At 32.8% G+C, this 14875-nt stretch overlaps 1 protein-coding gene across 1 annotated transcript; it reads right to left on the reverse strand.

Moving 5' to 3' along the window:
- Positions 1 to 3188: 3188 nt before the first annotated feature.
- LOC140860817 (uncharacterized) lies at positions 3189 to 8605 on the reverse strand. The gene is made up of 3 exons (XM_073263822.1): positions 7891 to 8605; positions 6718 to 7760; positions 3189 to 3518 (listed from the first exon to the last, which is right to left on the reverse strand). The coding sequence occupies exons 1-3, from the start codon at positions 8603 to 8605 to the stop codon at positions 3189 to 3191; spliced, it is 2088 nt and encodes a 695-aa protein (XP_073119923.1).
- Between the last annotated feature and the right edge of the window lie 6270 nt (positions 8606 to 14875).

The raw sequence follows: 14875 nt of genomic DNA on the forward strand, positions 1-14875 counted from the left end.
TGGTCAGCTTGATTGAGCACCTTTGACTACGATGAGCTTGATTGAGAACCTTTTACTACTAGTCAGCTTGATTTCTTATGATTTGTTTGCTATTGTTGATGTACAAAGTTGTTTGTCAAACTCCAAAATTTAGATACGCGATTTGCTAACAAAAAATATAATATAAAGTATATAGATAATTTGGAATTTAATAAAAACTAAATATTATAAATTAAATTCATCAATATAAAAAAGTTAAAGATAATTATTGAAAAATAAAGGAAAAATTGAAATTTTGGTCCGATTTTGGCAAATTAATTATGATTTTGGCTCTATATTTTCATATGAGATACTTTTATACACCAACTCTGTGATATCTCTAAATTGCCAAAACCTTTTATGAGTTAAAGAATTCTCTATTAACTCCCTATGCTTTCAAATCTTGAACACACAAATCCCTATGTTTTCAAATTTGAGAATCCATTCCCTTATCTGTATGTGTTTTCAGGGGTGTTTGTACTCAAAATTTGAAAACACAAGGACTTAACAGTTAGGGTTTCAAGAAATTTCTCGTAATTTTAGATTCAGTTTAGACTTGAATGTTTTGATTTTCGTTAATTTTAGTTATTTTTCATCGAAAATACTGATGTGACACTAATGCGTCAGCTTCACATCAGCGATGCAAAGACTTCACATCACCATCACATAGAGAAAATGACTAAAATTGCCAAAAAAAAAACAAAGATAGCGGACTAAAACAAAAATCTGATAACATTGAATATCAAAATTGCAAATAGAGAAACTTATAGAATGAAAAAAAAATTCCCAAATTTTTTTCCAAATTTTTTTTTCAATATGTAATCCACATTTATCTAAATAAATTTAAGGCTCAAACATAAGAGCTTATCAACTATTACAAATTTAAAAGATCTTAAAAATAATAAAATAAATAGATTATACGAAATTTTAATAATTACTTATTTTACTTTTATTATAAATGTGAGTAAATTTAAATTTAAATTTATTTTTTATTTTATTTTATATTATATTTATTACATTTATTCATGTTTCACTTGAGATTCACGTGCTTCTTATTATTAAAAGTAAAAAAAAAAAAGGAACTTGACTTCGAATAAATACTCCTACATAATTTGTAACTTGAAGAAGAAAGAATTGATAAATAATTCATACGTACAATAAAGCTGGAGAAAATTGCATATATCACTCATGTGAAATCTTGAGTTTGCTGATAGCTCCCTATGAAAAGTTTTTGAGCTAATAACTCTTTGTAATTCTAGATTTGTAGCATACACACCCCTTCCAGCCAAAAAAATGACAAAAATACCTCTACTTAACTAGATAATTAAATTAATTTTCTTTTATACTTATATATTTAATCGAATAAAATATAATCAAATGTTCTAAAAATATTAATTAATGAATCGGATATTGCGTATTAATATTCATTCATTATTGTAATTTTTTATTTAAAAAATAATTCATATCATCAGTAAGATTTATATTTTTTAAGTGATAAAATAAAAATAAAAAATATATATCATTGTATTTTTTAAAAAGAATTATTGAGAATGATTGTTGTTAAATTGAGGATTTTTTTGTCATTTAATAAATTTATGCGACAAAAAGTTAATTTTGTAGAGAGTAAGATAAAAAAAATTATAATACATACACGGGCTGAAATACTTAAAATTAACTGTTACAAAGGGAAGTATTTGCTCATCGATAATTTCACAGGGGTATTTGATGCACTTTTCTCTAAATAACTATGAAAATTATATATAATTTTTTATCTTAATATTTTTTATATGCGAAATATATTTTAATAGTAAATTGTATTATTACATTAAATTTAATAAGTTTAATTATTTTAAATAAAATTTAATATTTAAATTAATTAAAGTGATTGTATAAATAAACTTAATTAAAAATATAAGTTAATGCATGCATTATGTTATAATTTTAATTTTTAATAAAGCTTGATAAAAGAGTTCATAAAAGTCATTTAAGGATAGTTTATTAATTTTTTAGCCGAAAGGGGTGTGTATGCTACAAATTTTGAATCACAGGTGGTTACTAGCTCAAAAGACTTTCATAGGAAATTATGAAAAAATTGACTGGCTAGTTTGTTAGCATTTAATTAAAAAGTTAATCATTGCAACTCGATCGGTGTTTGCGAAAAGTTTTCAAAATAGGTATTGTAATGTCGCACTAAATAAAAATATATGATAAGATCAGTAGGCAAATTTATCATTCTACATGCTAATAATTAAACGAATTTCAAGAGTGTGATGATTTGAGAAGTGAAAATTGATAAGCCCATCACTATGTCTATCATCCATAACGAGAAAGATAATTTGAGAAATCAGATATATCTCCATATGATTTTGAAACTTTTGCATCAATAGACTCGAATTCACATTTGAAAAGAATCCAAAAGTCACATTGGGAGCAGTGTAAATCCATCTCGTCTTTGAAACCTTGGATTGTATTGTGCCAAACACCGCAAGTTTGGCTACCAACATCTAGCATTCTTACCAAACTCAAAGGATGATCGACGTCGTGACAAGCGGCTGGCAATACCACGGTGCCTCCGAACTTGATTCTCAAATATTTCCCCGTCGAGGGGATGCATTCCACATGAAAAAATTGCCACATTCAACACAGCGATAGAACCAGTAGGATGGATTTATGTCTTCTTCACAGAATTCGCAAAAGTGATCCTCCCCCATATCAGAATCGGTGATTAGAGTGAGGGAATGTTGATCAAATTTGTGAGTGACGGTTTTAGGCAGACAAGCGCAACGAATATGCACACGAAACCTACATTGAGTATAGTTGTAAAGGTCCCACCAAGAGGGATTTATTTTGTTGCAGCAGGATCTAATATCTTCAAACCATTTAGAACCACCCCGAATAAGAGGGTGTTGCTTGTGTGAATCATGCTCGATAGGGGCGCGGGACATGCTAGCATGTTGCCAATGGAGACGGCAGGTACGGCGACCGAGAGGGCCAGGGGCTAGGTAGACGGGTTGGTTGGTGGTGTGCGGCCAAAGATGGTCATTGCCTGCCGATCGGGCAGACGTATTTATGATAATCGGGAGGGTTATCTGGGAATCCCGGCGAGCAGCAAGATGAGCTTCATGATTGAGAAGCTTATCTTGTAATTCCTCAAACGAGAACGCAGTATCTCAAGCTTGAATGATATGGGCAAATTCTTTATAGTCATCATCTAGACCATGAAGAACTTTGATGGTGAGATCTTCAATATCTATAGGAGCGTTCATGAGAGTCAGTACATCAGCTTTGGATTTGATGAACTGCATGAAGTCGGTGATGGTCTGAGAACCCTTGATCGGATTGCGCAGTTGCGTCTTTAACTGGGTCATGCGACCACGAGAGGGCTTGCCATAGTTGAGGGAAAGAGTGTTCCCAGCTTCAGCAGATGTGGTGGCAGTAGCAATAAACGAAATCAAAGATGGAGATAGCAAGCCAATGACGATATTTAATATCATTTGATCCTGACGGATCCAGGTGGTGTACACAGGATTCAGCGTTTGAGTGGTGGTGGTCGTGATGAATTTCGTTGGACAGGGATGAGAACCATCAACAAATCAAGGCGCATAAACAACAACATTGAAGGAGATTGGAGTAGCAGGGCCATAGAAGCAGTGGCGGCGGCTTGACAGAAGATGGAGGGCGGCCGAGGCTATTTGGTGTAGGCGGATTAGGGTGGGTTTAGTGGCGTATGCCAGAGACTTCTGATACTATGTAAAAACTGGTGAAATAATATTATTTGATATATTCCCAAAAATAAATACAAGACGTGTTTATATACACCTAAAAACTTAAGAAAAATAAAAAAAATACAATATACAAAATATACAAAAGATAAAATAAAAATATATTCCAAGATATAAAATATATTCCAATACTTCTTCATAGGATGAATTTTATGTTTTTATGCCATTCCACGCTTACCTCCTATACCCGTATACCGAGCAATAAACTAGACTTATTGTAGTTTTATTTCAACCAACTTATATAAAGTTAGCTAATGAAGGATACAATGATTGGCACAATTTGAGTCGTTGTCTTGCAAATCATGAAGCGAGTAACGAGTATATGAAGTGTATGACGAGTTGGCTTGAATTGGAAAGAAGGTTGAGAACAAATAAAGTAATTGATGCATGCGTACAAGTACAACTTAATAAAAAAGAAGAACATTGAAAAAAGTGTTACAGAGGATAATCACGATTGTTCAATTATTGGAGAAGAATAATTTAGCATTTCAAGAAAGTTGTGAAAAGCTTTATGATGAAAACAATGGTTTGACTCCTATAAGTTATTGAAATTATAACAATGTTCAATCAAACTGAAACAATCAAATTTTTCATCAAATACTGAAATGAGCAAATCGAATTAAAATAAGTTAATTTGGTCGGTATCCGGGGGGAGGGGGTGGTGTGGAAAGAAAATTGCCATTATTCTAAAAAAAGAAAAAAAAAATAATTGGTCGTACAAATATACTATCCGAAAAAAGCCTTAATTGAATCCACACCTCAAGGCCTCGGATTTTCATCTTCAAGAGTTTGAGAAGACAAGTGGACCGAGAATTTACCTAACTCAAAACTCACGGCCCAACACATGAAAGCCCAATTGGGAAATTTAATATTATTTGAACAATAAATCGGTTATTAATTTGTTCAGACACGTTTGGTTTTCTCATCACTTCTACAATTCAACAAAAATAAAAATGAATAAGAATAAATATGCATGAATTGATGGTTTTGTATGTGAACTAACGTGTGATGAACGAATTCACGAAGAATAATATTTTTTCCAAATTGGAACAGCTAATATAGCTAGGGCTAATTTATTTATAAAGTGTTTCGACGATGGTTGCCTGAAAGCATCGATGTTAGGGTCTTAGGTTCCTTTTGCTTCAATTTACTTTGTTTAGAATACTGGTGACTTAGGTTTGGTCTTCTCCAAGAGCGTTTTGTGCCTTCAGCAGATGAAAATTTTACTTGTACGTTTGTAGTTCACTTTAATTTTATCATTAATTTGGTAGCTTCTCTTTTTCGATTGATTAATCAATAAAAGGTAATCATTATATATGTTAAGTTGAATTGAAAAATGAATACTTTGGTTATAATATAATGAATATTTCCCAGTCAAACACTATCTTATATGTTTTTCCTTCAAGCTAGATACATGAATTCTTTGTCTCTGCAGTCACAAACTCACTCACATGCATGAATCGATATAATTAACAAGCCGGAAAATTCCAACCTATCTTATGGGTATTACCCTATGGGACAGGTAGATGTATTTTATTTGTTCAAATCATGTGGACCCCATATAATTCAATGGAACCCACATGATTTGAACCAATCAATGATTGCCAACTACCCCATGGGATATGATCGAAGCTACCTAATTAACAAGTCCATCAAACAACAAGTAAATAAATTAAAGAGACGGGCTTGTAGCCCAATTGGTCTCACATGTCCGTCAATTGACGTAGACTTTGAATTCGAGTCCTCCCCCTCCGCCTTTTGTATATAATATTCTATTTTCTATTATAAAAGCATAAATATGATCTCGATTGTGTATTTAATTCACATCTCATGGCATCGGATTTTCCGCTACAGGAGTTCGAGAAGACAAGAGAATGTGAACAAATCTAGTAATTTACCAAACCCAAAAATAATGGCCCGCTCGGGAAATTTAATATTATTTGAACAATAAATCGGTCATTAATTTGTTCATGTCATGTTTGGTTTCCGCTTCAAGCGTTTGAGAAGACAAAAGAATGTGAACAAATCTAGGAATTTACCAAATCCAAAACTAACGGCCCAACAAATGAGGGCCCAATTGGGAAATTTAATATTAATTGAACAATAAATCGGTCATTAATTTGTTCAAGTTATGTTTGGTTTCCAGTTTCCTCATCACTTCTACAATTAAATAAAAAAATAAGTGAATAAGAATAAATGTGCAAGAATTGATGGCTTTGTATGTGATCTAATGCGTGATTAAAGAATTCACGAGAATAATAATTTTTTCCAAAAAAATAAAAGTACAAAAGTGGTACTTTGAAAAAATAATAACATATCTTTATTTAATTTCAGGCATTTATTTCAAAAAAATTTGAAAGTTAAAAATGAAAGGAGAAAAGAAACCATTATAAATTATTTAAGAAGTGAAAAATATTGATAAGCTCATCAATGATTAAATATATATATATATATATATATATATAATTTTGTTCCCCTGCACATCAGTGTGCAGAAATTTTGTGTGTACCCTGTGATGTACGCGCGAACATCTGAGATGTTCACGCGAACATCTGATTTTTATTTTCAGATGTTCGCGCGAACATCACGCGGTGCACACAAAATCCCTGCACACTGGTGTGCAGTGGATCATGACTGTATATATATATATATATATATGTGTGTGTGTGTGTATATATATATATATATATATAAGAAAAAGGAAAGAATTTATTTAAAGAATTAATTTTTTTTAAAAAAACTAACTTATAATGAAAGAAAAAAAAATGAAGAGGCATTGCATTAATAAGTAATAACATGATTGATCTGATAATTTTTTTGCCATCACATAATGAACCTTAGTATACGTAGTTGGTGCATGGTGAAAAAGATTAAAAATTCAACACCATACATCATATCGATTTAACAAAAAAGATACATCTTGATAGGGTTTTGAAACTTTTGCATCACTAGACTCGGATCCACATTTGAAATGAATCCAAAAATCACATTGGGAGCAGTGTAAAGCCATCCCGTCTTTGAAACCTTGGATTGTATTGTGGCAAACACCGCAAGTCTGGCTACCAACATCTAGCATTCTTACCAAACTCAAAGGATGATCGACGCCGTGACAAGCGGCTGGAAATACCACGGTGCCTCCGAACTTGATTCTCGAATATTTCCCTGTCGAGGGGATGCATTCCACATGAAAGGAATTGTCACATTCCATACAGCGGTAGAACCAGTAGGATGGATTTATGTCTTTTTCGCAGAATTCGCAAAAATGATCATCCCCCATGTCAGAATCGGTGATTAGAGTGAGGGGATGTTGATCAAATTTGTGTTTGACGGTTTTAGGCAAAAGAGCGCAACGAATGTGTATAGTGAACCTACATTGAGTACAGCTGTAAAAGTCCCACCAAGAGGGATTTATTTTGTCGCAGCAGGATCTAATATCTTCCAACCATTTTTTATAACCACTCCGAATAAGTGGGTGTTGCTTGTGTGAATCATGCTCGATGACCCATGGAGCCAAGCCACATTCAACATGGAAAATATCGGAACCACCATATGATGAGGAGTATGAGTATCCAAAACCGTTGCCCAATCGTAAACAAAGCTCACAAAAAAACAGAGAAAAGAATTCGTCACGTCTTGGGAAAACCAGGTCCCGTGACCTGCCAAACAAATCATCGCTAACGAGCGGCAAATCTGCACAAAATTTGTGGAGGAGAAAATCACAATTAGCAGATTGTGTGCAGCTGTAATACGGAGGTGCTGCTATGTGCCGAATGCAAGCGTTGCAGACCGACTCATCATGCACAACGGTTTCATCGTTTGAGGTCAAAGAATGGGGGGTGGAGTGGTATTTTTCCAGCATTAGTGTCTCGCCATCCTTGGTATTCTCCTCTAGTCGTATGCGCATTATCAAACTCAGAAGTAGTTCATCGTATAGAGCGGGCGGCAGATGGAGTATTTCACCTGGAAATTAAAGTAACATTACATTAATTAGGACACAAAAATATCCCTCTACATTGTCATATATAAAATAAACTTTTTTTTTTCTTTTTTGGGTAATAAACTAACTAATCCCAACTAGTCGTACTTTTACCTTGATTCTCCATTGCTGATACCGCACAATCCACGTGAGCCATATCATCGCAACGCAAGCAAACATAAGCCCCAAACAATCGTGATGTGTCTTTTTCACAAATCACACAATTTTGTATGAAGGGATACATGGCTTGTAATGCATCAGAATACGTGAGAGAGAGAGGGTGACGATGACGTTCAACTCTTAGAAAGCTGGGCAATGAGGCGCAATCTTGATGAATCAAGAAATTACATTGGTGACATGCAAAGAAAAATCCCTTGTGTTCTCTTCCACATATGTCACACAACAACAAAGATTCCTTGCGAAAGGCAACCATCGGGTGTTGCTTGTGGCTTACGTGTTTGATCTGTATGTCCAAAGGATGACTACTGCATAAAGGGTGGAGATTAAATCCACCACATTCGTCACAGTGGTAGGTGAAATTCTTGCATAATTCCCCGCATTTAATGCACCTGCAATCCTCATTATTTGGTTTGGCAAGCAAACAAACTTCATGTGTGTACCACGAACTATGAGTCAATTTGTGGGGAAGGCGGGTGCATGGTTCGTGGAGATAAAAACTGCAACCTTGAATGGTGCACATGTAACAAGGGCTCGACAACATACGCAGCCCACATGCATTGCAACTCAAGGGATTAATCTCATCTGATTCGTTAAAAATCAACCGATGCTCGTGACCAAAATGTTTAATTTCCTTCTTTCTTTCAGCCATATCTCTCTGCGTATAGTCGTGTATACGTACGAGTGTTTTTTTTTTTATAAAAAAAAATCTAGTCACGGCAATTCACATTTTGTTGATACATATGATATAGGCTTGGATTAAGGTAACGTTCACAGTTCTTTGAGTGTCATTTCCGCAAATCAAATTCTCTTTCACTTTTCATTTTTAATTACTTTTTGACTGGAGAAAGATATTAGCTTCTACTATTTGCCATTTTTCCTCAATATATCATTAATGACTATTCTGGCTGTGATTAACAAATGACAAGTGTTTCTTGCTCCAACATTAATCATTTTTCTGTTAATTGAATATACCTCTTCAAATAACATTAAAATTGAGATTGATTAAGAAGAATTATATTTTTTGTTCTAATCCTTTTATTTCACATTTTGTTTTCTGTTATTTTTAATATTTCTCTCTTTAAATCGCCATTAAAATTGAGTTTGATTTCATGAAACCCAGGTCAAATAATTCTTTTGATTTATAATCTTTTTATTTTTTTTGTTTAACCTTCTCATCTGGAGGGGAAAAAGACAAAAAAACATTTATCAATGTTTTTTTAAAAAAATCTTTAATATTATTATTAACGAGATAAGATAAGTAATTATTTCTGAAATGATATTTTAAATAATTAGATATCTTTTAAATTTATACAATTTTTTATTTATAAAAATTACGTTTATTTTGCAACGTGTGCTCATTGCTCGTATGTCGACAGTGATACTTATTATATTTTCATGAATTAAAAATTTTAAGAATATAATTTTCTTTTATCAAAAGAAGAGTTAAAGCAAAAGACATCCGACACACAATTAAATGTAGTAATATCAATTAATTTTGTGTATATATATATATGACAATAAAACTCGTAACTGCTATCTTTAGTCTTATCCGATAAATATCTGGACTAACGCAATAACGTATAAACCCCAATAATCAAATAAATCGCACTAGAAATTACCACCAAGCACAGTTGCAACTTCTTTTCTCGGGAAAAATCTCCTTTATTATTTAAATCCAAGCTCAAATCTCAAATGATAAAATTTCAAAGGAAGAGATCTTCCCAGTAATTAATTAGTGTTGAAAAATATTATTATTATTAATATTATGTTGAATATTGAATGTTGAATGTTGAATATTGAGTTGTAAAATGTGGAAAATTAGTGTGTGATGATGTAGATGATGATGTATTTATTTTTGGACTAATCTCAAATGTGGATCTATAAATAGGTCTTCATTTGTGATGAAAAATACAATTGAGTTGAGAGAAAAATATTATAAAGTGTAGAGATTGATATATTTTGAGTTTTGGAGTATTTACTTTTTACCGTAAATTTTTACTTTTTCACAACACGTTATCAGCACGATCGCTCGTAGGTTCTCTATATTTTTCGACGCTCCAAAATACAAGAAGAAGTCAAAAATATTCAACAAGTAAGAATTTTTATTTTACTGTTTATATATTTTTATTGTGTATATATTAATATATAATATCATGTTATGAAAAAAATAGTTTTTTTTCAAAACTTGTTATAAATCCTGGGAGGATGTTAAGACGACATCCCACACTCCCGGTAAGGGATACGACAAGTATAAAAGCCTCTAAGGTTTTTAAACAATAACGTGATATATATTTATTATGTATATATATTAACTGTATCAATATATAATTTCATGTTATTATATAAAAGGTTGTCTATGACACTGACCTTATAATAACGTGATATGATATAAATTATTGTGTATTTATATACTAACCATATTCGTATAATCTCATGTTATTATATAAAAGGTTGTCTACGACACCGATCTTATAATAATGTGATATGATATACTATACCTGACTTTATACTAACTATATTGGTATAATTTCACAATATTATATAAAAGGTTGTCTACGATACCAATCTTATAATAATGTGATATGATATACATAATTATTTAATTATGATTATCATTATATGCATTGCATCATTATCACAAATTTTATTCAACACATACTCAATTTTTTCCTTACTCCCAACGGTCACAAAACGGCTAGTTTTTTGCCTATAAATATGTTCATTCAAACTCATTTTCAATCACACCAAAATTCATTCTTTCTCTCAAAATATTTTCTCGATTTTTCGAAGATGAAGATGATGACATTTATAAGGCTATTTTTCATAACGGTTATGATCATCATGCTCACGAGTCTTGTAGTCACAAGCGATTTTCCACCGCACACATTTTATCTATTTTTAAACATACTTGTACTCGTCGTTTATCCATTATTTTGTATTGTCATATTAATGGAAATTAACTAATAAAATGCAATGTTGTTTTTCTAGTACCATCATGTCAAATTTGGCAAAACTTAAATTCGTTGCTCTCGATATCACTAGAAAAGAACAACGAATTGTTAATAAGAAATCATCAATCCCGACCCACTGGATCAACGACATTTCCTGAAGCAAATGTCGTAATGAAAAATGAAAACCAAAATCAAAGGCATAAACAAGATTTTGGTCGTGGTCGAGGAAGTGGATGTGGTCATGAACGTGGATGTAAAAATGATTGCGATCGTGGTTACGGCCGTGTATATGAAAATAATCGAGATAGTTACTTCAATAACTAATATCAAAATAACGTCACGAACCACCCAAAAGGACAGCATGAAAATATGAGTGAAAATAAAAATCATTCAAAAAGATATGAGAGTGCTTATTATAAATGTGGCACTCCAAGAAATTGGTCATGTACCCCTGAGCACTTATGTAAGCTCTTTAAAGTATCGATAAAGGGGAAAGAAAAAGAGACCAATTTTGTTGAAATCAGTAACCATTTAAGTGGTTCAACTTATTTTAATGCTGCCGATTTTTTCAAATGATTTCGAGAACATTGATTAATATATTGGTGGGACTAGAATGTAACATGCTATATTTTTCATGCATTCTTATGAAACATGATATATTTTGCATATATATATTATCCTTGATTTTTTTTATTATATTTTTGTGAAGTTTGATATGAAAATGCTATGAGCAAACATGAAAATAATATCATGGAAATTTGCATATCAGATAGTGGTACAACGCACACTATTCTGCGAGATAAAAGATATTTCTTGGAAATAAAACCAACAAAAGCAATGGTGAATACCATATCAGGTCCTGTAGACTTGATTGAAGGTTATGGTAAAGCACAATTTTTGTTACCAAATGGTACAAAATTTCTGATAAATGATGCTTTATATTCACCACAATCGAAAAGAAATTTGTTGAGTTTTAATTACATATATTCTCATGGATATGATACTGAGACGATAACTGATGGAAATCAGAAATATATGTGTCTTACCACATATAAATCAGGAAAGAAATATGTGGTTGAAAAATTATCAATGCTCCCTACTGGATTGCATTATACACATATAAGGCCAATCGAATCAAATATGGTGGTTAATAGTTCTTCAATATTAACCAATTGGCATGATCGATTGGGACATCCTGGTTCAATAATGATGCGAAGAATTATTGAAAATACGCATGGTCATCCATTGAAAGACCAGAAGATCTTTCAGAATAATAAGTTTCAATGTAAAGCATGTTCTCTTGAAAAACTTATTATAAGACCATCGCCAGCTAAAATCCAAACAGAATCACCCATACTTCTTGAACGTATTCAGGGTGATATTTGTGGGTCAATTCATCCACCATGTGGACCATTTCGATATTTTATGGTATTGATCGATGCCTCCAGCAGATGGTCACATGTATGCTTATTGTCAACTCGGAATATGGCATTTGCAAGACTAATGGCTCAAATAATAAAATTGCGGAATCAATTTCCCGATTATACAATCAAGAAAATAAGACTTGATAATGCTCGAGAATTTACTTCCCAAACTTTCAATGACTATTGTATGTCAATGGGAATTACTGTTGAACATCATGTTGCTCATGTTCATACACAGAATGGATTAGCTGAATCATTGATTAAACGTCTACAACTGATTGCTAGACCAATGATTATGAGAACAAAACTCCCTATTTCTATATGGGGACATGCAATTTTACATGCTGCAGCATTAATTCGCATCAGACCAAGTGCATATCATAAATTCTCCCCATTGCACCTTGCATTTGGTAAAAACCAAATATTTCTCATTTGATAATTTTTGGATGTACGGTGTATGTGCCTATTGCACCACCTCAACGATCAAAAATGGGTCCTCAAAGAAAAATCGGTATTTATATCGGTTATGATAGCCCATCAATCATTCGATATCTTGAGCCTCAGACAGACGATGTGTTTATAGCACGCTTTGCTGATTGTCATTTTAATGAAGAAATCTTCCCAGTGTTAGGGGGAGAAAAGAAACACATCGAAAAAGAAATCACATGGTATGTACCATCATTGTTACATTTGGATCCAAGGACCAAACAATGTGAGAAAGATGTACAGCAAATTGTGCACATGCAAAGAATTGCAAATCAAATGCCACATGCATTTGCAGACACAAAAGGGGTAATAAAATCATATATACATGCTGTAAATGCCCCTGCTCGAATTAAAATTCCAAAGAAACAAATTGAAGACACTCATGATGTCATAAAACGCTTGAAGCGTGGAAGACCAGTCGGTTCCAAGGATAAAAATCCTCGAAAAAGAAAAGTCATAGAGAAACACGACGATCATAAAATAGAAAATGGTGTTCCAGAAGAATCACTTGATGATGAAAATATTCTTTCAGAACCACAAACTGACGAGAATCGTGAAATCTCTATCAATTATATTAATACTGGAAAAATATGGAACCGAAAAGACATAGAAGATATTGATGAGATATTTTCTTATAATGTGGCTTGTGACATCGTAAATAAAAATGAGGATCATGAACCAAAATCTTTTGGTGAATGTAAAACTCGTCATGATTGGGTCAAATGGAAAGATGTCATCCAGGTTGAATTGGATTCACTGAATAAACGCAATGTTTTTGGACCTATAGTCCTCACACCTGAAGGTGTAAAACCTGTTGGATATAAATGGGTTTTTATTCGAAAGCGAAATGAGAAAAATAAAATAGTCAGATATAAAGCTAGACTTATTGCACAAGGTTTTTCTCAAAGGCCTGGAATTGATTATGAAGAAACGTATTCTCTTGTTATGGATGCAATTACGTTTCGATATTTGATTAGTTTGGCAGTGTCTGAAAATTTGGAAATGTGTCTTATGGATGTTGTTACAGCTTACTTATACGGATCACTTGATAGTGATATATACATGAAAATCCCTGAAGGATTTAAGATGTCTGAAGCACAAAGTTCAAAACCCAGAGAATTTTATTCTGTAAAATTGCAAAGATCATTATATGGGTTAAATCAATTCGGCCGAATGTGGTATAATCGGCTAAGTGAGCACTTGATGAAAAAGGGATATGTAAATGATCCAATATGCCCTTGTGTTTTCATCAAGAAAACAACATCCGGATGTGTAATTATTGTTGTATATGTTGATGATTTAAACATCATTGGAACGAATAAAGAAATTCAAGAAGTTATGATGTACTTGAAGGAAGAATTCGAAATGAAGGATCTTGGAAAAACCAAGTATTGTCTGGGTTTGCAAATCGAACAAAAAGAATGTGGAATTTTTGTTCACCAGACAAATTATACAGCAAAGATCCTTAAACATTTTAATATAGATAAATCAAATCCATTAAGTACTCCAATGGTTGTAAGATCATTAAACATAGAAAAGGATCCATTCCGTCCATGTGGAGATGATGAAGTTATTCTTGGTCCAGAAGTACCATATCTAAGTGCCATTGGTGCCCTTATGTATCTTGCAAATTGCACTAGACCTGATATATCTTTTGCTGTAAATTTATTGGCAAGATTCAGTTCATATCCAACAAAGAGGCACTAGAACGAAATTAAACATATATTTCGTTATCTACGAGAAACAACAGATTTGGGACTTTTGTACTCAAAAGACACCAATCAAAGTATCATTGGTTATGCTGATGCTGGATATTTATCTGATCCACATAAGGCACGTTCTCAAACCGGATATGTATTTACTCGTGGAGGCACCGCAATTTCTTGGTGTTCACAGAAACAAACACTCGTAACAACTTCATCAAATCATGCTGAGATTATTGCGCTACATGAAGCAAGCCGTGAATGTGTTTGGCTAAAATCAATGACACAACATATCCAAACTTCTTGTGGATTATCAGTAGACAAGAAGCCTGTGACGTTGTATGAAGACAATGCT

Source organism: Henckelia pumila, chromosome 4 (assembly GCF_033568475.1).
Source record: "Henckelia pumila isolate YLH828 chromosome 4, ASM3356847v2, whole genome shotgun sequence".
Lineage (NCBI taxonomy): Eukaryota > Viridiplantae > Streptophyta > Magnoliopsida > Lamiales > Gesneriaceae > Henckelia > Henckelia pumila.